The following is a 23,884-nucleotide window of genomic DNA, read 5'->3' as shown; positions in this document are numbered from 1 at the left end:
GTTAAATGAGCTTATTTACTTAATCTATTTATTTTTAATTAATAATACTTTAAACTGTTTTTTAAATGATTACAAAAATATAAGTTTTAAATAATTTTTTATCAGCATTACAAAAATACTAAACTATAAAAGAAAAATGAACCTCATCGTACTAGAGTTTTTTTTTTTCTATCACAATGTATCTTGATTAAATAAAATCTATAACAACTTCAAAATTTAGTATCTATTTTATCTTCATCTGATAAAAAAAATCAATAATAAACAAGTTAGCAAATAACAAAAAATTGTTAAATGATACAAAAATTTAGTAAAAGAACTAATAATGACAAGTTAAAAAAATTTATGGGAGTCTTTGATACTATGTAACTAACTTTTGGTTTAAACGAATTGTTCAATATTTTCAGAAAAGAAAAATCTTTATTTTAGTATGCATTTATTTTTATTTAATGTTAGGTTATTCTTATTAAACTCATGACAACGTCAACCTCACTAATCATAGGTTCGGTCCCAATGAAAATAGGCTGGGTCTTATTTTACTATAATTAATTTACATTTTTAATTTTTGATCTGTTCATTTTAAAAACTCATAATATAAACTGTAAGAGCCCATGATTTTCTTACACATTATAATCCCTTTATTATTATTTTTTCTTTATATGTCTAATAAAATGTAACTATGATAAGTTCATTGCTTTTTATAATAATCATATATAAAAGATATACTTGCACCAATTTTTTATTTACTTTTTATTTCGCTCAATTGCTTTACAGATACATTTACCATTAAACTCACTTGCACTACTCCTTCAACCATGCGTATATCATCTCGAGAGAGAGAACACGTCGATCGCGTTATCTCTTTCAAGAGTTGACTCCAGAATTTGTAGAAAATTTCAAAATGATGAAATATACACACGGCCGAAAAATTATATTATTTTAATATTGGACGGACGGACCCATATTTATATTATATTTTAATATGCCAAACGTTTAAACAATGTAGGAAGCAATTGACAGTATCATAAGGAAGAAATGGTGTTGTGAATATAAAATGGAAATGGAAGCTCAAAGTTAGATATATCTCTTGCTGATTTGCAACCAAAACGCGACAGTGTCCAAATTCCGAAACGTTCAAGGCGCTGCCTAACTTTGACATAGTGCACTGCAACCTAACAAGTTAGCATTAATTATAAAATGGTCAAAACGAAAACGTTAACCTTTTGGATGAAGCAGAAGATTCTCCATAAATAGCCTCATTCTCCATAATCCCATTTGCAAAACAATCCAACAAAAACAATGTCTTCCACGAAGCTCTTTTCCACTTTTCTTTTCTCACTAACCTTATCTCTCATTCTCCAAACATCTTTTGGAGCTGACCCTCTCTTCCATTTCTGTTCAAATTCTCAGAATTTCACAGCCAATAGTCCCTATGAATCAAACTTGAAAACTCTCATCAACTCGCTCATCTACAAGACCCCTTCATCAGGCTTTGGTGTTGCATCTGTGGGCATAGATCAAAACCAGAAAGCATACGGTCTTGCTCTTTGCCGTGGTGATGTATCAGCCTCGGAATGTAAAACCTGTGTTTCTGAGGCACCCAAAGAAATCCTTAATCGCTGTCAGTACAACAAAGGTGGCATCATTTGGTACGACTACTGCATGTTCAAGTACTTGGACACTGATTTCTTTGCCAAGATTGACTACACAAACAGGTTCTACATGTGGAACCTCAACAATGTGAGTGACCCTTCGTCGTTTAACTACAAGACTAGAGAGTTATTGAGCCAGCTTGCGGAGAAAGCTTATGTTAACAGCAACTTTTATGCAACTGGAGAGGTATACCTTGAGAATTCAGTGACCCTTTATGGGTTGACTCAGTGCACCAGAGACCTTTCAAGCAATGATTGCAAGAAGTGTCTTGATGATGCGATTGGCGAGCTCCCAAATTGTTGTGATGGCAAAGAAGGAGGTAGGGTTGTGAGTGGAAGTTGCAACTTTCGTTATGAGATATACCCTTTTGTCAAAGAGTAGACACATCATACTCGTTTTTTATTCAGCCTCGGTTATAAACCTTGTTATGTTAATTAAGTAATGATGAATAAATTTATGAATTATTGTATTTTTATAGTTATTATTATCGAATCTTTCATTTTACTTATTTAAACATAATTTTTATTTCTTATAAATTTAAGTTTATGCAATTTTGGTCATATATTTTTAATTAAACCATTCAAGTTCTTGAATATTGTGTTAAAAAGAAGATTGATAAAAAAAGAAAAGATCACACCAATTTATACTAGTTTGGTTCAATTTGAATTTATATTCAATTTTCTTCCAAACAACATAAACTTAGAAGATTTATACTATATTCAAAAAGTTTATAAAATTATATGTATACCTTAATAATTCTTGACACTAAAATATCAAGAACTTAATACACTTATCAAGAACCAAACTCTAGATGTAATATTTTACACAAGATGATCACTTGCATAATGAATACAATTCAAAGAATGAAAAATGTAAAAAGTAAATGAAATGAGTCCACCTAGAGTATAGATGTTGCAAATCAGATCTATATCCAAGCAATAATTCTTAGAATCATATTCATCTTGATAACTTCTTGATGAATTTCAGAAAACCCAACAATTGCTCTCTTTAAGAACTCAATAATACTTCTTTCTTATAATAACAACTTTTAGGTATGAAAATTCGTACTTTAGAAATGAGACTTAAGACACGAGTTGAGGCACTTCTAGGGCTGAATGACCCTATCTTCGCCCATCCTTTTAATCGTTCCAATTCTCTTTTGTGTTCTAGATGTATAAGAGTAGTTAAACTCCATTTCATTGGAGTTGGATGTAATGTACCTAAACTCATTTTAGTTCTTTCTATGCAATGGAATATCTTTCGTTATTCTTGTGTTCTATCCTTTTTATTCATATGCATGATGAAATATCTATACTATTTGGGTAGTGTTTAACCATTGGTAAATGTTATGGAAACTAAACATGGATAGAACAACAAGAGGTTTGGTTCTAGACATAGACCAAAGCTCTTGGTCATTCTAGACATCTTCTCTTAATGCAAATATTGTGTTTGAATATCTAAGGAACTAGTATTTTCACATAAGATTTAGAACTTGTCTTTAAGGAATTATGACTAATATTTGATGTGAATTCTTAAGTATGTTAAAGATATATTGTATGAATGATTGCATATAGCTTGGGTCATGAAGTCCAACCCTTGTGAGTCTTTATCTGGATCATTTTATAATTTGTATTCTTTGTAACTTTATATGTTTTTAACTTGTTTGAATAAATCAATATTCATATTTATTGCCTAAATTAGTAAATAGTCATAGTTAACTAAACAAATGCAAATTCCTTAGGAAACTATACTTGAACTTCCAATCTCTACTATTTATATGATTTGGTATGTTTTTCAAAAAGAGTTAACTATTGGAACAGGCCCAGCACTGTGCACTTACAACGTTGATGGCCCAATTCACTTCCTGGCCCATGTGGCTTATTATTCTGAAAGTGGACTGCGTGCGTGGCATAATGCAGAGGAGAAAGATCGAGAAAGAGAGAGAAAAGCGAGACAGAGCGAGAGGCGATGGAGGAAGAAGGGAGTGGCGGCTCCCTGAACGGCAATCTGAGACGGTGGTGGCCGGAGCTCAAGAAGGAGAAAACGTAGATCGGAAAACGGTAAGTAACGTAAACTAAAACTTTCTTTATTCTGTTAAAAGTGATAAAATCTGAGTATTTTGACATTAAGGGAAAAAGGGGAAAGGAACCCTATATATATAGGGTTCCATGAAGGGGGGAAAAACAGAAAAATACACCCGAAATAAATTAACTGTTGCAAGACAGTTAAGAGAATCAACAGTGATTCTCAATAGCCTCCCCTCAAGCTGGACAATGTATATTTACCAGTCCAAGCTTGGGAATAATGGTTCCAAACTTGACGCGATGCGGAAATTTCGTGAAGATATCAGCAAGCTGCTCTTCGGACCGGACGGGTAGAAGATGTAAAAGACGCTCTTGGAGTTTTTCACGAACCACGTGATAATCAAGCTCTATGTGCTTGGTTCGTTCGTGGAAACTTTGATTGTGGGCAATGTGACGTGCCGATTTGTTGTCACAATATAAAACAGGAACCCCAGATTCTTCAATTTGAAGGTCTTGCATAAGATAATGAAGCCACTGTATTTCGCATACAGTGGCAGCAAGGGCCCTGTATTCTGCTTCAGTAGAAGATCTGGAAACAGTCTTCTGCTTCTTAGATTTCCAGGAAATGAGTGATGATCCAAGAAAGACACAAAAGCCCGTGGTGGATCTCCTTGTGTTAGGACAAGTGGCCCAGTCGGAGTCACTAAAAGCCTTTAGTTGCTTTGGAGACTCAGCTGCAAAAAATAAACCTTCAGAGGGTGAGGACTTTATATATCTTAATATATGTTGAACAGCTTGATAGTGATAATGAGTGGGTTTTTGCATGAATTGACTGAGAAGATTGACAGTAAAACATAAATCTGGCCTAGTATTAGTAAGGTAGAGTAACTTCCCTATCAGTCTTCTATAAGATTCAGGATCATTCAGATAGTTGTCCTCTTTGTATAGAGTGCTGGTGTCCTTTAGAAAGGGAGTAGAAGAGGGTTTGCAACCTTCCATCCTTGTTTCCTCAAGTATGTCCAGGGCATACTTTCTCTGACATAGATGAATTCCCTTCTTGGATCTTGCCACTTCAAGTCCAAGGAAATATTTAAGTTCTCCAAGATTTTTAATACGAAACCTTTTGTGCAAAAGCTCTTTCATATAGTTTATTTCTTCCATAGAATTTCCTGCTAGCACAATATCATCCACATATACAAGTAGAGCAGTAAAACCAGTAGCAGTTCTTTTGGTAAACAATGAGTGATCAGATTTGGATTGATTGTAATTCACAGATATAAGAAAGGCAGATAACTTCTCAAACCACTGCCTACTGGCTTGCTTTAAACCATATAAAGACTTATTTAGCTTACAGACTAAACCTTCTTTACTAGTGTCCATACCTGGGGGTAATTGCATATACACTTCTTCATTTAAATCTCCATGTAGGAAAGCATTATCAACATCAAGTTGTTGTAAAAACCAATTATTAGAAGCAGCAAGAGCAATAAGAAGTCTAACAGTAGTAAGCTTAGCTACAGGTGCAAAAGTGTCAAGATAGTCTATTCCTTCCTGTTGGGTATAACCCTTGGCAACTAATCTGGCTTTATGTCTCTCAATACTACCATCAGTTCTATATTTAATTTTGTACACCCATTTGCATCCTATGGGGAATTTTCCAGGAGGTAATTGAGTTAGGGTCCAGGTTTTATTTTCTTCTAAAGCTTTGATTTCCTTATCCATAGCTTCTCTCCATTCAGCCTTGGTTTTAGCTTCAGTATAAGATTGGGGTTCTTTGTTATTAGTAATAGCCATGATGTATTTAGAATATTTCGCAGATAAATTGTTGCAGTTTAACACATTAGTTATAGGATAGGCAGTTTTAAAGGTATTCTTAATGGATAAGGATTGATGAACCTGATGGACATAGTCTTTTAGATAGTCAGGAGTCTTTCTGAGCCTGTTGGATCTTCTGCTTATATGGTTCTCTTGATCTCCAGTCTCGTTGTTGTTGTCTCTGTTAACAGAGGCTTGTTCTTGTTCTTCCTGGCCATCAGACTCATTATTTCTATCTTCAATTAAAGGATAGGAGTCCTTTAGAAGATCATTGAGAGATTCAGTCTTCTCTTCATTGCTGACATTGTCTTGCCTGTCTTCTTGCATGTTGTTGTAAGGAAAGACATTTTCATAAAAAATAACATTTCTGCTTATGAACAACTCCTTAGTATTTAAATCTAAAACAGTATAACCTTTGATGCCACTCTTATAACCTAGAAAAACACCTTTTCTTGCTCTGGAATCAAGTTTGTTTCTGCTATTTTCAAGAGTAGAGGCAAAGCATAAACATCCAAAAACCTTAAGATCTATGTAAGCAGGAGATTTATCATAGAGCATGTCATAGGGAGTTTTATTGTTGAGAATGTGTGAAGGCATTCTATTTATCAAGAAAACAGCATGCCCAACAGCATATGACCAATATCCTTTAGGTATGTTTGATTGAAATAAAAGACTGCGTGTAACATTAAGAATATGACGGTGTTTTCTTTCAACAATAGAATTTTGTTGAGGTGTTTCAACACAGCTGGTTTGATGATTAATACCATGAAGATTATAGAAACTTTCACATTTGAATTCAGGTCCATTGTCAGACCTGATGTTCTTAACCATTTTATTAAATTGGTTCTTGATTTTAATCACAAAATTTTGCAATAAATCTCTTGTTTGTCCCTTGTTATTCATTAGGAAAATCCACGTATGTCTAGTGTAGTCATCAACAATTGTTAGAAAATACCTATGACCATGAACAGAAACAGTACTTAGAGGTCCCCATATATCACAGTGTATAGTTTCAAAACTTTCATTAGTAGCAGAAATACTCTTAGGAAAAGGTAACTTGTGTTGTTTGGCAAAATGGCAAGTATCACATACAAAACTATCATCAGCTTTGACATATGAAAAATTCTCACAAATGTGATTCATTGTTCTGTGCCCTGGGTGTCCTAGTCTAAGGTGCCACAGGTTAACATCAACACTTTTACAAGAGAAAACACCTTTTGAGATATTGCTTTGAATAGATTTAGGTAAGACTTGTAGATAGTAGAGCCCATTCCATGATTTAGCATATCCAATCGTCCTCAAAGTGTGATTTTCCTTGATCTGACAATGCTTAGAAGAAAAAGTTAGGCTACAATTCATATCCTTGATAAGTCTTTGCACAGATATCAAATTAAAACAGAAATCTGGTATATAGAGAACATTGAAAATAGTAAAATCCTTGGCAAACTGAACAGTTCCAGCATGTTCAGCAATTAGAATAGTGTTATTTGGTAGTTTTATAGAAATAGGTTTGATCTTGTAGAAGGTAATAAAATTGTTTTTACTGTGAGTAACATGATCAGTAGCACCAGTATCAATAATCCAAGAAAAAATACCTTGTTCATTCTCAGTTTCATTTCTTTGAACCTGATTAATGTTGTGTGTGGGAATTTCATCAATTTTGTCTATCATTTTGATGAGTTTTTGCATCTGTTCTGGCGTAAGAGACACTACAAAAAAACGGTTATTTAGTGGAGGTTTATTTTCCATTTTGCGGAGGTTTTTACCCTCCACAAATTAATTTCCAGGGGTTTTTCAAACCCCCGCAATTAGAGTCGTCGCTATTAATTTGCGGGGGTTTTCAATGACCTCTGGTATCCATTTTATATTGCAGAGGTCTTTTTGTTGAGGGTTTTAACCTCTTCTATTACTGACTATTATTTTGTAGAGGTTTGAAACCTCTTTTATTTTCAACTATTTTACTGTAAAGATCAACCTCGTTTTTCTCAAACCTTTTTGGATTAATACCATATTCAATTTGACAATTATAATTTACATGTTTTAAGTCGCCTCATTTGTACTATTTAGGTTGTGAGTTTACAACTTTATTTTGCTTATATTACATATATCACCATTAAGATGCTTATAGTTTTGTCAACAATATTTATTTGTAACAAAATTCAAATACTATAATAAAGACAAACAAGCATGACAAACTTCTTTTACCAAAGTCTTGAATTATATATCATTAAAACATTCAATTATCAAAAACACCATGCTATATAAAAGTAAGTTAAATTGAATCGTAATTACAACTAAATTCATAATTAATCAAAATCCATAGGCTAAATATAGTTTCATCCTAAAGGACATCATAAACTCCCTAAATGTTGCTAGCACCAGATGATCCTATCGTATCCAAAGGAGACTCGGGCTCATTTGCATCACCACCTTCCTAAAATGATAAAACAAAAATATTAATAATAAAGAATGCTTATAATTAAAGTATATTAGGCACAATACTTCAACTATATTTAGTAACTTACTTGAGGTTGACGATCAAAGAATGAGATCAATTCATCAGGAATCTTTCCTTCCTTCATTATCATGTATGCTTTAAATGCTGATTCTAAATTGTTATACTTTTGTTGCCACTGATTAGAAGATGATGATGATGGGACAGTGGTAGATGAAGCAAGACTTAAATCTGAAAGTCGAAGTCTTGTATTCCTAAATGCATTAGTAGGAGCTGCTCCCAAACCCATACATCGTACTCTCCCAGAATGCTCTGGGCCTAACACTTTACCAACAACATCATTAGGAGAAACCTCTGATTCATTGGTAGTACTTTGAGTCAAACCCACTTCAATTTGTTCCTATAGGCATATAACAATTTATAATTAAAAGTCTAAATATTAAAAAAAACATATTTGAAAATATAATATTATAATAGAACTAACCGCTATATCTTTTGCTGCGTCATTTACAAATGATCCATCCTTTCTTTTATGAGTTTCAATGTATAGTTTTCCACGACTAGGCAGTTGTCCAGTTTCCATAAACTAAATAAAAAAGAAGAAATTAAAATAAATAGTAAACTTTAAAAAATAGTAAAAACTGTCATGTTTACTAATATCCCTACCATCTCATGCCTTTTTCTTGAGAAAGGTTTAGAACCACCTGTATGAGGAGTTAGTTGCTTGTTGCGATTTTCTCTATTTTTTTTACACATCTCCTATGAGAGAAACAATTGTAAGTTAATATACCAATAAAATAAATTAAGTACACAAACAATTCACACCATTCAAAATAATGAAATTTATACCAGTGTTTCTGGTTTTAGACGATAAGTAACAAAATGAGCCCATTGAGTTCTTTCTATACCAGTTGGCACATTACTTATGATTTGATCTTTGGTTTTCGCTGGATCATAAAACTCATTCCATAAATTCTGCCTATGTGCAGCCCATTTTCTACCAAGAGTTAATTTACAATATCGTTGTGCATTAGCTTCAGCAATCCTAAAACAAAATCGAGGCTTTTGAAAAAAAGAAAACATAGTTAGTGTGTTAACATTTATAAAAAAATTGAAAAATTTCAAAAGATAAAAGTCATACGTGCATAATGATATATATACCTGCAACATTTCCTTAAAGCATTCCAAAAAATATGTGTTAGGCATGCCTGTTTTTCCAGACCACCTTTCAAAATTAATTGGAAACAAATTGCCATCAGTTGCCAATATACCACAGTATCCTGCAAGCACGCCTTGTCCTTCACCAATAGGCATGCCTATCTCATCAAACTCCACAATGATGCGTTCCCCAGAAGGTAAATTATTTACTTCTTTGACCTTGACCTTAATTTTCTTGAAAACTCCTTCTAAGTCTTTAACAATAAAACAACTTAGTCAATCATCACTACAATTTAAAAAAATATGCATTCAGAAAAAATAAATATGACATATACCTATTGCATCAACAGTCCAATACGATAAAGATTGACGTCCAACTTGTTGGGTGGATGTTTCAGTTTGTTCTGTGTTTTCAGTGGGTAATGAGGATTCACATCCAACATGCGTGGATGTTTCAGTTTGTTGTGTATTTTCAGTGGGTAATGAGGATTCAAGTCCGGCATGTTGTGATGATGGTGGTTGGTCAATCATTGGAGAAGACACTATAGGATTAGTTGGTGAAGAATTACCTGAAGGTTGAGTTGTAGTATTTTCCACACATTGAGGTTGAGGTGTAGATTTTTGCAGATTTCGAAAACGCTTAACCTTTGGCATGACTACATATTTATGAAAAATAATTAACTTAAAAGGTGAAACAATTAGAGAATTCTTTGATGGATAAGTGAGGATCATTATATCAAATTCTGGTGCAACGAAACATTGACATATTGGTGAAATTAAAAAAGTGAGGAAAATTGACTAAAATATACCAAAATGCTGCAAGTGAGAAGTAAACAATCAAGAAGTAAACAATTAGAATATGGAATGATCTTATGTAATGGCAAGTGGTAGTTTTCTCAACGGACAATGACAATTGCTTTTATAATGTCTTACTTCACCAATTGTTGCGATCACTGCCTACAATTATAATTCTAATCTCTATAGACACTTTTAAAGTTCAACAGTATATAGTAATTAGCTATACAAAATACTATCACTACACTTTGCATACATTGAAGCAGCCTTAATAAAGTAAAAAAAACTTGCTAAAGTGGGGAACATGTATCAATCTGAATTCCCACAATAAATACACCAAATAAAAACAGAAACACACACATCATCATCCCAATGTGACCTTTTTCTGCTGCATGCATATCCATCTTTACATAACAGTAACCTTCAAGAACATGGTTAGCATATTCAGAATAAGAACCTTAAAGACAACTAGTTAAGCCACAATTCCAATGAATCCTTAGCTCACAACAAATACAGAAAAATAAAATTCAGAACATGGTTAGCATATTCAAAATGCAGATTCATTACCTTCCCAAATGATGAAGAGTTGTAATTCAAAATACCCAACTTCTCCTTTCTAACCTGAAACTGAGAAGATGTAGTCATATAAATATGTGGTACATATATTGAAAATAACTTTGAATATAAATAATCATTAACTTTGCAAGTCATACATTTCACTCATGGATATCATCATCTAAATGGTTTGTAGCCAATTGAACATATTCATTGTCATTACTATAAAATTTCTCAAGTTGTTGATCTTCATATGGCTCATTTTCATACACCTCTTCTTCTACCTCTTCTCCCATTTCATACAAATCTCTTGGCTTTAAATGCACTACAACACTCCACCCTTTATTAACAACATCATCAACATAATATACCATTTGTGCTTGAGATGCCTCAATATAAGGTTCATGTTCTTCACGGTCTCCAATATGAATAAGTCTATCAAAGTTAACACAATTAAAATTCCATTGATCCTTTCTATATCCTCTCTCTCGTGTTGTATCTACCCACTTACACTTGAAAAGAACAACTTTGAATCGGCCATAATAATTAAGCTCAATGATATCTTCTAACTTTCCATAATAGGGTAAGTCTGCTTGCCTTAAGTTCCTATCAACACTACTTGAAACACAAGATGTATTAGATGTTAAAAAAACACCACTATTTTGTGTTCTCAATCCCTCATCTCGAGTCAATGTTCGAAATTTAAACCCATTGATGTTGTATGCAGTAAATCTTCTAGCATTATCCAATGGACCTCGTGCTAGAAACTTCAAGTCCATAGACATTGTATTTACTGTTTCTGGATTCATAATCTAAATAAAGAAATTATGTTAGTCAGAATTGAAAGATAACATAATAAACAACAAAAAGTGTACTATTTGATCACCTACCCGTTGTTTAAACCAATCAACAAACTCTTTAAACACTCTAGTTTCTATCTCAGTGGTTGAAGGTCGCCTTCCTCTTGATCTTCTTTTTATTAGTTCTTTAAATTCACTACATGAATTTATTCCAATATAATAAAAAAGGATGACTAATATAGTTGAATTTGTTTAAATACAAATCACACACTTAATGTAGATTACTCACTCAACAAACGGTGTGACTATGGCACAATTTAAAAGCACATATCGATGGGCTTGTAGTTTTTGCATCTGAGTTAAAGTAAACATCGAGGAACCTCCTACTGCCCTCCCAGCTTGTGGGAATATAGATGACTCAATAGGCTCATTATCATCTGGGTTATCACAAACACGTCCAGGTCTATTGAACCTTGTCTCTATATCTTCAATGTATCTAGAACAAAAGGTAAGAGACTCTTCAGCTAAGTATCCCTCGGCTATAGAACCTTCTGGTTGTGCCTTGTTTCGTACAAATGTCTTTAAATGACCTAATTCCCTATAATAATGACAAATAGTTACATTAAACAACTTGGATATATATATGATACCTTAAACAAAAAGTACTAAGCATTACCTCTCTATAGGATACATATATCGATAATGAACAGGACCTCCAAGCTTTGCTTCTTCTACTAGATGGACAGTTAAATGAACCATAACTGTGAAGAATGATGGTGGAAATAACATCTCTAAGTGGCAAAGTGTAACCACAATGCGATCTTGAAGCATTTCAAGTTCTTGTAGATTTAAGCTTTTAGTACAAAGGACTTTAAAGAATGAGCAAAACTCCACCAAGGTTGCAGTGACATGGTTTGGTAACAAGTTACGAATTGCCAATGGTAGTAATTGCTCCATAATAATATGGCAATCGTGACTTTTTAGTCCTAATATTTTATGTTGCACCTCATCAACACATCTAGAAATGTTACTTGAGTAACCATCCGGTACTAATACATTTTTCAAAGTTTTGAGAAACAACTTTTTGGTATCACGAGTTAGTGAAAACAAAGCAAGGTGATATCTTCCATTATCATGTGGCCAAAGATCTTGTCTTATACCCATTTCCTTTAAATCTTTCCTAGCATTAAGATTGTCTTTGGATTTAGGCTTTTCATTCAACAAAGTATACATAATATTGTCAAATACATTTTTTTCAATATGCATAAAATCTAAATTGTGGCGTAACAAATTAGACTCCCAATATGGAAGTTCAAAGAAAATGCTTTTTTTTTTTCCATTGTTTAACTTCTTCTCTATATCTTTTTCCTCTACCATCCAAATGAATTCCTCTCCCAAATGTGACATTAATATTTTCCACTTGCCTAAAAATGTCAGAGCCTGATAATTTTAGTGGTGGATTCCGTTCTTCAGTGCTTCCATCAAAACGAACACGATTCAATCGAAATCTATGGTTTCTACTTAAAAAGCGACGATGCCCCATAAAACACCACTTCCTACTATGAGGAAGACGACAAGGTTCTGCATCAAAGTTACAAGTAGGACAAGCTAAACCTGTGTGTGTGTTCCAACCAGATAAAATACCTAAGCCAGGAAAGTCACTAATTGTCCACATAAGAGCAGCTCGCATTCTAAAAGTTTCATTCAGTGAAGAATCAAAGGTGTCCACTCCATCACTCCATAGCTCACGTAACTCATCCACAAGGGGTTGTAAGTAGACATCGATATTATTTCCAGGCATTTGCTTGCCTGGAATGATCATGGATAGGATCAATGAAGTGTGCTTCATACATATCCAGGGTGGAAGGTTGTATGGAATTAAAAAAACTGGCCAAATACTATAGGTAGAACTCATAGTGCCAAAAGGATTAAAACCATCACTAGCAAGGCCTAAGCGAACATTTCGAGGATCAGAAGAAAATTCTGGATGCATTAAATCAAATGTCTTCCATGCCTCACCATCCCTTGGATGCCTTATAAACCCATCCTTGTTATCTAAAGAATGCCATCTCATATGCTTTGCAGTCTTAGAACACATAAACAATCTTTGCAATCTTGGTTTCAATGGAAAGTAACGTAAAACTTTAGCAGGTTGCTTTTTCTTCTTCTTCTTTGGGTTCCATCTAGATGTACCACAATGTTTGCATGTGTCCAAATCTTTTTCATCATCTCTTAAATATAACATACAATCATTCGGACATGCATCTATTTTGGTATAGTTAAGACCCAGTTTGTTGATGACTTTCTTAGCCTCATAAAAAGAAAGAGGCAACTTTGCTTCACTAAATGCATCTCTTAACAAATCTAAGATCATAGTCATTGCCTTGTCACTTAATCTACACAAAACCTTGATATGATATAACTTGATTACAAATTCTAATTTTGTGTACTTGCTCCCATCACATAAGATCTGATTTCCATCATTGAGAAATTCATTAAATTCATTATGATTCTCCCTTGGCCTTTCATTCAGAACATTGTTTACATCCACATGTTGTGAACCTATATTAGTACCTTCTTGCCTATAATGCCCAAATGCTTCATTTATCATTGTTTCCATTGGATTTTCAGAATGAAATGTCTCTTGTATATCATCTTCATTTCTTGAAATATCTTTTGTTTGTTTCTCACCGTGAAGATTCCATATAACATAATTTTTAGGAAATTGTTTTAAGATCAAGTGCTCTTGAACTTCGACTCTATTATGCCATTTCATAAATCCACATTTGGGACATGGGCATCGAATTGTATCTCCAATAGCCCCATTCTCAAAAGCAAAATTTAAGAATTTTTCTAAACCAATAGAGTATTCAATTGTATTTCGAGGTTTAGCAATCCAAGATTTATCCATTCAAAAATATTCCTAAACAAAATGAAATACACTACCACATCAAAAGGATAACAATATTCATGGAATATACAAACAAAGATTGAATTAATAAATAAAATGTTTTCAAATGAAATTAAATGTACTAACCTTGATAACTGTGAGATTCCAAAGTTTGATGGCAGTCAAATAGTAGAACAACTCAGTAACTCAGTAATAACACAATACCTCCCCAGCTTAGTTGTAACACCAGCTTATTAATAAGCACGTTTGTATCTGTGAACTACCTACAAAGTGGTTTAGGAGAAAAGCTGAAACTATAAGCTTATATTACATTGCTTGTAATTGGTGGTAAGCTTTGGAGTAATAGGTTTACAGGGTAAAAACTCATATCCCAAAATAATCAAAATATTAAAGAGATACAGATTTTCAAGTTATAAAAAGTTAGTTTATTACTTAAAAAAAGAGATTTAAGTGTCAATTTTTCTTTTATATCATGCATAGTTTTCCAGAATTATACCTTGACTTAAAAAACTAAATAACCAATTATATATTAAAAAACAATCCATAAACATTGCACCAACTATAGTATCATGCGTAAGTGTCAACAACTTATGTATTCAATCATTTTGACCAACATAAATATGCCACTGCTCCAAGACTTATTCATGCCTAATTTTTTTTAAAACCATATAAGAGAACTAATTTTATATGCACTAAAACACCAACTTTTCCTCACTATTCCAATATATTTTTTCAGTAACCAAGTTTCAATACCCCCAGGCAATAACCAATACAATCATCACCATACTTAAAGCACCTAACAGGAATATAAAATTATATGGCTCCAATTAAATGAACAACATACCACATTATATCACAGTACAACAACACAAGAATTCAAGCATTACAATTTATATTAGCGAATCATAAGCCAAGTGAAAGCACAAAATTTTCAAATAGCAAATAAATATAGAGTAAAAAACAATGGTTCTCTGGAACAATAATAAAAGAAAGAGAGATTCCAAATTTTAAAGCACAAAATTTTCAAATAGCAAATAAATATAAATAAAAAACAATGGTTCTCTGGAACAATTATAAAAGAAAGAGAGATTCCAATTTTATGAACTGTAGGTAAAGGGAGTTTGATCAAAGTTGTAATTAGATAAGGGAACAGGACAATTGTCCTCACAGGCTGCCATGTTGTCCATGATGGTGAAAGACGTGTTGGACAACAAAAGGAAGAAAACATCTATATTTACAAATGCAGTCAACAACTCTGTTAAAAATTAAAATCACAATTATACCTTTAATGGCTGGCAAGATTGAACAACTGAATGATCAGCACAGGTACGTTCATACTTATTAATTTGATAGCACTAAACATACTTATTTATTTTCCCATTGCATATAACATCAAAACAAAGTCACTAGCCAACCAAACAAATGATCAATAGTTAATTTCCAATTCAGACGTATATTAACCCTAAACAATATATAAATTTTGTTAGAGAATAATCCCTAAAATGATTCATTCATCTACTTAAAACAACTCTTTAAAAATTTTCCTTTCATTGACCGAATAGAGCACACACCAGACAATTATCAACAACAATTTCAAATCAAAAGGAATGTCTATAAATTGAAAGCAAGAACCTTCTAGTACATCATCGATGTCGGGGAAAAAAGAGGGTTCAAAAAAATACTAGGTTGAAGAATTAAACCTGTCCGTGAGCTGGCTTCCGCACCTGGCTTGACAACCACACTTTGCTGAACCTGGCCGGCGACCACACTTTGCTCAACCTAGACGACGACTACACAGAACAAAATATGAGTTGCTATGAGTGGAAGGAAAGTTGCTAAACTTTGGAAGAAACTAAAGTGAAAATTAGGGATTGAGATTTGGGGGGAAATAGGAAGAGATATTTTGGAGCAAGAGTCAGATGAAAGTTGGGAGCAAGGATTTGGTGAATAAGTTAAACTCCCGCTTAGGTTTTAGGAAAAAGGAAAAAAAAGGGGGAATTTTTTTGGAAAATATGATGTTAAGTGGGAAAGTTTAAATTTTTAATTAAGGAGGTTATAAACCTCTTAAAAGAAAAACTAAAACCCCTACAATTACTAGCAATCAGACAACTCATTGTAATAATTTTAAATAATGTTTATTTATGGAGGGTTTTTATAACCTCCACAAAATAACCTCCATTAAATAATATTTTTTTTGTAGTGAGAACTGAAATTGTTTCCATTGCTGACCCTTTGAGATTTCTGGGTTTCTTCAGAATCAGTGTTGTTCTGACAAGCATTTGCACTTGACCATTCATTTCTTTTGTCTTCCTTCTTGTACCAAGGAGGATATCCATGTTTGGAATAGCATTCGTCTATGGTATGATTCATTTTGTTACAATAAGAACATTGTTTCCCATAATTGGGGTTTCTTCCCCTTCCTCTGCCTTGACCACGGAAAACAGTTCCCCTTCCTTGATTCTCAGTACTTCTTCCTTGATTTTTCCAATTCTGGTCAGGTTTCCATTGACCATTTCTTCCTGCAACATTAGCCAGAGTCTTAGCCTCTGTGGAGAATTGTTTTTCTTGCCTTTCTTGTTGGATAATAAGAGAAAAGACCCGGTTAACATTGGGGAGAGGATCCATCAAGAGTATCTGGGTTTTGACCGTGTTGTAAGAGTCGTTTAAACCTTTCAGAAAGCATATTACATGCTCAGCTTCTCTGTATTTCAAAGAAATTCTGGACAAATCGCAGCTGCATGGAGTGGCGCAAGTACAAGTGGGTATAGGCCTTAAAGACTCAAGTTCTTCCCACAATATCTTTAAATCCGTGAAAAACTGACTCACCCCCCTATCACCTTGTCGAATAGAATGTATTTCTTGTAGTAAGTCAGAGATTTTGAAGTAATCTCCCTTAGAGAACCTTTCTTTGAGCTCATCCCATAGCTCTTTTGCCTCCTCAATGTAAATCACACTCTCGGCAATGTGGGGGGACAAAGTTTTAGTTATCCAGGACAAAATCATAACATTGCATCTTTCCCAGGCGTCATAGGCAGGATCATCTTCTTGAGGTCTTTTTATGGAACCATCAACAAACTTCAGTTTATTCTTTGACAGTAAGGCTCTCCTTAAGCTCCTGCTCCAGGATGAGTAATTATTTTCGTTTAACACTTGAGTGATTAGAGTGAGCCCAGGATTTTCTCCTGGGTGCAAATAGTAGGGACTGGCTGGGTTGGTAGCTGATTCAAATTGTTCCATGGTGGGATAAAGAAACCACCAAGAGGGCCCAAGAAAAAGCAAGAACGATCAGAGAGAGGAACGGAAGCAGAGCAGGCACTTAGACCTGCTCTGATACCATATTGGAACAGGCCCAGCACTGTGCACTTACAACGTTGATGGCCCAATTCACTTCCTGGCCCATGTGGCTTATTATTCTGAAAGTGGACTGCGTGCGTGGCATAATGCAGAGGAGAAAGATCGAGAAAGAGAGAGAAAAGCGAGACAGAGCGAGAGGCGATGGAGGAAGAAGGGAGTGGCGGCTCCCTGAACGGCAATCTGAGACGGTGGTGGCCGGAGCTCAAGAAGGAGAAAACGTAGATCGGAAAACGGTAAGTAACGTAAACTAAAACTTTCTTTATTCTGTTAAAAGTGATAAAATCTGAGTATTTTGACATTAAGGGAAAAAGGGGAAAGGAACCCTATATATATAGGGTTCCATGAAGGGGGGAAAAACAGAAAAATACACCCGAAATAAATTAACTGTTGCAAGACAGTTAAGAGAATCAACAGTGATTCTCAATATTAACCTTATCACATAGATCCAAAAAAGGTTAAGCCTCTATTAAGGTAGTACCCAATGCAATCCCCTCACTGTTGGGCGCCCAACGCTATCCTAATGCACCCAACACTATCCTAATGGCGTCTAACACGAGTGGCTCTAGGAGTTGCCTTTGCTTTTTGTATAATTAGCACTCAATGACCTCTTGATGGCGCGTAGCGCAAGTTTCAAAAATGCTTTCATCCTTGGCTTTTCCTCCCTACTTTCCTGGATTGCAAGCTTGTTTGACTTGATGTAAAAGCTTCCTATTTAGAGTCAAGACAAAACTATAGATATTAGTCGTATAATTAGATTAGTGTAACTCAAAATATAACTAATAACAAAAACTACATAAAGATGAAGACTAAGTAGATTAAAAGTTAGAAAAGAGTTTATTTTATTGATACAAAATAACTAAAATAATGATAAAATTAACACTATCACTAACTTAATCTTAATGTAAATTTACATTGATAATACCTTAGCAATTATTAGATAGATAAATTACATTGGTAATATATTAATTTCACATTAATAATATCTTTACTATTTAAATAGTAAATATTCATAAGCACCAATATAAATCTTCAAATATATTTTCTACCATATTAGGATTTGTTATCCTACTATATCTTATAAAAGACTTGTGTTAAAGTAATTCTCATAAGTATCATCTCATTCATAAGATATCATAAGCTTTCATTCTTTCAACAACATCTCTGAATTTCTCATTCACACTTATTTTAATTTATATGATTTAGAATAGGAGAAAAGTTACCATATTTCATTTCCATTGAGTTTTTATACTTAAGTATTATGATCACAAAGAGCTCATAAATATAAACACCTTATATAATGTTATGTATATCATATCTCATCTTATTACTACATGTCAATTCATATATATACATATGAATACCTTCAAGTATATATATATATATATATATATATATATATATATATATATAACATATATCACTAATATAACAACTAAAAATATATGTTAGTTGAACGTGCTGGAATCCAAATGTGAGTCCAAGCCCCACATTGAATAAATGAGAAAGTAGTATATAAAGATGAAAGACCATTAACTTGTTGTCTTAAGGTTTTGGATAGAAAGTGGTGTCAATTCCTTATATGGTTGGACTCAAATCATTGGTGTCAATGGTGTCATTGGTGTTTGTGTCTCTCCGGTGAACCTATAAGAGGAAAAAAAATAATTGATTTGATTTCTCTCTTATCTAAACATTCATTTATTATTCAAACAATCTAAATTTAAAATAAGAGAATATTAATGTAACATCATCTAATTTATATGGTTAAACTTGTACTTAGAATCCTTATATGAAAAGAGTAAAGAGATAATCAATTGCTATCAAAATAAATATTAAAAATAATAAAAAACAATTGTATAATTTTATGATTTTTTTATAAATTATCTAAACATTCATAATGATTAATAATTTAGAGTTCAATTTTTATAACAGAAATTAAAAAAAAAATATTTTTAAAAGTATACAATGAATTTGATAATTAAAAAGAAACAAAATATATTAAAATTTGCAAATATATAAGATTAATTTAAAAAATAAAACGATATATGCTCTAAATTATATGTTTATTATAATAATATAAATTATAATTTAAGTAAAAATATCATGTAGATATGTTCGTTATTATTATTTTATATTTTATCAACTCTCATTAAAAAATAATTTATCAAATATGTATAATTAATTCAATCCTTAATATTTTATTTATAGGTTCCTAATAATCATTTCTAAGAAAATATACAAAAAAATGAATTAAGTTCATAAACTAAAATTAATCCATTTACTAATTAACTTATGCATAATTTTGTTTATTAAAAAATATTGTACGTTTTTATTTTATATTTCTCTCTTTTATAAGTGTTTATAATAAAAAATTTCAAAAATATAAACTCAATTTTCAACTTTTAATTAACTCTTCAACTCTAAACTGGTTTAAAAAGAAAATCAAGGGTTGTGCTTTAGTATATTAAGCTCCATTTAAACTCTTCTTCCAATAAAGAGTCCTGTAGAGCTAAAATTCCAATTTTGAAGATAGCTAATGCTTAAAGTTGGAGGGTATTTCTGTTAATAGTCTCCGTAATTAATTATGAGAGAATACCAAATTTCGTACATTTTGTAAGTGCTATATTACTTTTATAGTGGTACCATAATATTTTGTGAATACACTTCCACTACAAATTTGAAAACTTATCTTTATGTAGGTAGTGCTATTGCACCAGTTTAAGGACTATGTTTTTCTACAAAAGAAATGCTCCAAGATTAGGTTTTCAGTTTCTCTTTCTTCTTTCAACTTTTTCACCTTTTCAAATAGATTTTTTTTTTCTAAGATTATATTTAAAAATATTATATAAAAATTTGTTGGATATCAAAATAATAATAACCTTCTAAATAAAGTAAAAGGAAAATTAAGTGTGTTTGGTGTTAAAAGTAAGTAAAGAACATATTAACCTACTTTGCATCATAATCATGTGTTGTATGTTATCTTGAATTCATATTACAATTATTGGGTTTTATTTATCTCTACTAAGCATTTGAGTATGGAAGTTTTCCTTGGTTTTCTTATTTCTCAAAAGTAATCAACCTTTCCTTTCCAACATTTATTTCATATAGTTTTTTTTTTCTTTTTCTGATCTATATTGTTTAAAAGTAAAACATATATAGTTGTCTTTCCCTATTTTAGTAAAATTAAATTTCCATAAATTTTTTTGAAAATCAATATTCAATACTTTTCATTTGCCTTCCGTGTGTCTTTTACTTTTTTTTGTCTTCTTTTTTGTTAATAGTGAAATTGAGTAATTTAGAAGTCATATCTTATTATTTTTATATTTTGTTTTTAAATACTTTAAAAAAATTATATGATTTCATTTTTCCCAAATTAATTGTTTTAAAATATGAAAAAAAAAATTAAACACTTACAAAATCAAAATTACCAATTTCGTTTGAGTGAGTGAATAATTAATAATTTTAATAATAAACTATAATTATAAAATTATTTTTATAAAGAATTGAATATACATGTAAGAGAATTTACAATAATTCAATAAATTTGACGTCAATTTTTATAGAAAATAATATAAAGTAATAATCCTTTTCTATCCATAACTCATTTCAGAAAGAGCCATTTTTTTCTTAAACATAATGAAATGTTTCCCAACTTTTGCCAATAATTAAAATTTGGAGAAAAGTGTTTTCCCTTACTAATTTTTTCTTTTACTTTTTAGTTTGGTTAGTGTATTTATATATTGATATCCACCTTTCCAAATACAAACACTTAATACCTGTAATTATTATGTTAATAAAAAAGTTATACTTTAAAAAGAATTAAAAGATATTTTTCTTTGGTTATGATATGAGATGGTGATAACTACGAAAAAAATATTATATATAAAGAAAGAAAGTGATACAGCAAAGATATTTATGAGGTTACACTAAGAAGAAAAATAATAATGTATTAGCCAATTATGAATGACATATAAGTGATGCAGGAAAGAAATTTTGTGATTAAATATTAACTGATGCTGTTATTGGAACATTACTCCCATTATCTTTTATGAGAGAAAACACATGTCTGGTTACTTTTTATCTTATGATGATAATAATATATAAAAGTTATTTTTTATTATTAAATTCACAAAAAAGTAAAAATATAAAATAAAATATGTATACTATATAATAATCACTGAAAAGTAAATGCATTTTTGGTGATATGAGTAGTCAAATCAATCCATTTAAGTTATCCTTCAACTGTATAGTCCCATACCTATACAGTCTCTAAATCCCTCTCATTCCGGTGTATGTTCGATTCGTCCCTGTGCCCCTTCCACTGGAAGCCTGCCAGGAGCCGCTCCTTGTCAGTGCCCCTTGCACCATGCCTCTTGCACCGGCGATCACTCCCCGCCCTCGTTCCAGATGTCACATTAAAAATAGTTATAAAAATGAATCTCTTAGAGATTATTATTGTAGTAAAAGTTACAAGTATTATTTAATTTTTATATGACATAGATTATAAGTTTTTATAAAAAGATAATTCAAATAAAATAAAACTATTATAAATAATAAAACAATAAAACTTTCCTTTCAATACTTAACACAACTTATTTAAAGAATGTGAACTCCACACAATATATAGTGTCACTTTGGCATTAACTCGATTTAACTTATGGGAAAGATGAACATTCTCTCTGTCTTTCATACTTTTTTATCTTTTTCATTGTTGATTTCACTTTAACATGTGCAGCACTGAAGATAGTTAGGTCATGGCAGGATAGGTAGTGATGCAGGAAAGATATAGGGTGATTATTTATATCGACACTAACTAGTGCTAGATTACTGTGATGAATTTTGGAATTATTCTTAATAAAAAAATTTATGATTCTTTAAGTGATTAAAATAAGAATTATAACACATAACTTATATTCTACTTTAATATATTTTTTTCTATACAATTTTAATTTGTGATCTATAGCTACAATGCGACATAAACATGTGCTTTTATATATTTGAAAAATGGTGTGAGGAGTTAAGAAAATTTAATATAGTAAACACATTATTTACTGTAATAAAAAAATAGTAAAATTATTATTATGGTTATTAATATAATTATAAAATTAAATATAATTAATTTTTATAATTTTATTGTAAATAATTTTTATTTATTTTGTACTTAATATTTTAATTAGAAAATAATTATTTCACAAAAAAAGTTAAATTATGATTAAACTTTAAAGAAACTGTAATTTAAAGTAAAACTTATAAAATAATTATTTAAAGGATAAAATTAAAAAATAAATATAAATATAAAAGAGAATTCTTTATATATATGATAAAAAAATTTAACTTTCATCTTCAACCTAATGCTCTTTATATTACATATTTACATCACTACATGTTGATCAAACAAAAGATGATGTTCTTTTAGGATAAAGATGATGTTGAAATTAATTTGAACCAATATTTACACATAAAAATATGAATTTCACAACAACCCATTAATGTTTTGAAGATGAATTTTCATAAAATATTTTCTTTATTAAAGTGAATTTTCTTTCTAGATTAAGCAAACTATTTTCTCTAAATAATCATCTCTATAAATAGTTTTTCAGCCCCTCAATTTTATAGGCAAAACATTCATCATCATAATTTTTCTTGATAACTCATTAATAAATATATTTATTAAAGCTAATTCTTGTCTTCGTTTTCTTTAGCCTATTTCTCCACCAAACATCTTTTGGAGACTTTCTTTTCCATTTGTGTTCAAAGTTTGGGAACTTTACATCTAATAGTCTCTATGAAACAAAGTTGAAAACACTCGTCATCAAGCTCATTTTTACAAGACCATTCAACAGGGTTTTCAATGAGTTTGGTGGGTCATAACGTAAACTCAAAACTATACGGACTGTTGGACTATTGGGTATAAACAAAGTCCCACATCAGATAAAATAAGAGATGAACATGAGTTTATATATACATAACATACCTCCATTGATAAGAGGTTTTTTAGAGTGGTACCACAAGCAAATCCGTGAGGGCTTGACCCAAAACGAACAATATCTTATCACTTGTTGTTACGGCCATAAGTCAATTTTAGAATGCAAAACTTGTGTCTATGGTACAACAACTGCATTTTCAAGTACTCGGACACTGATTTTTTTGGTACCACCAATGACTCAAACAACTTTTATATGTGGAATAGGAATCGCATAACGGATCCAACAACATTTAACTTAAAGACATAATTTGTCAGCGGAATAATTTCAAAGAAAGTTTGGATAAACAATCCTAAGTTGTATGCAATTGGAGAGCAAAAGCTTGAGAACTCAGACACGCTTTATGGGATGACTTAGTGCACCAGAAACCTATCTAGTGATGATTG

The 23,884-nt window shown here is 31.7% G+C and overlaps 3 protein-coding genes and 1 pseudogene across 3 annotated transcripts; 1 reads left to right on the top strand and 3 right to left on the bottom strand.

The window, feature by feature from the left end:
• The first annotated feature begins 1,257 nt into the window (after nucleotides 1–1,257).
• On the top strand, nucleotides 1,258–2,123 carry LOC124822352 (antimicrobial ginkbilobin-2-like protein). The gene has a single exon (XM_047294348.2). The coding sequence runs from the start codon at nucleotides 1,297–1,299 to the stop codon at nucleotides 2,029–2,031; it is 735 nt and encodes a 244-aa protein (XP_047150304.1). The 5' UTR covers nucleotides 1,258–1,296; the 3' UTR covers nucleotides 2,032–2,123.
• Nucleotides 2,124–7,851: 5,728 nt separating this feature from the next.
• LOC148196756 (uncharacterized) lies at nucleotides 7,852–16,106 on the bottom strand. Its single transcript, XM_088093505.1, has 10 exons — nucleotides 15,864–16,106; nucleotides 14,290–14,426; nucleotides 10,465–10,524; nucleotides 9,438–9,758; nucleotides 9,106–9,356; nucleotides 8,794–9,006; nucleotides 8,611–8,703; nucleotides 8,429–8,530; nucleotides 8,015–8,344; nucleotides 7,852–7,923 (listed from the first exon to the last, which is right to left on the bottom strand). Exons 4-10 carry the CDS (start codon nucleotides 9,754–9,756, stop codon nucleotides 7,852–7,854), a joined length of 1,380 nt encoding a protein of 459 aa, XP_087949631.1. The 5' UTR covers nucleotides 9,757–9,758; nucleotides 10,465–10,524; nucleotides 14,290–14,426; nucleotides 15,864–16,106.
• Nucleotides 10,614–11,396, bottom strand: LOC148196758 (uncharacterized). Its single transcript, XM_088093354.1, has one exon. The coding sequence runs from the start codon at nucleotides 11,259–11,261 to the stop codon at nucleotides 10,614–10,616; it is 648 nt and encodes a 215-aa protein (XP_087949480.1). The 5' UTR covers nucleotides 11,262–11,396.
• On the bottom strand, nucleotides 11,397–14,163 carry LOC148196757 (uncharacterized; annotated as a pseudogene).
• Nucleotides 16,107–23,884: the final 7,778 nt, after the last annotated feature.

This window comes from Vigna umbellata, chromosome 6 (assembly GCF_029865625.1).
Source record: "Vigna umbellata cultivar VRB3 chromosome 6, Vumbellata_1.0, whole genome shotgun sequence".
In the NCBI taxonomy this organism is placed as follows: Eukaryota; Viridiplantae; Streptophyta; class Magnoliopsida; order Fabales; family Fabaceae; genus Vigna; species Vigna umbellata.
The sequence above is the reverse complement of the archived record's forward strand: the minus strand, read 5'-3'. Positions and strand labels throughout refer to the sequence as shown.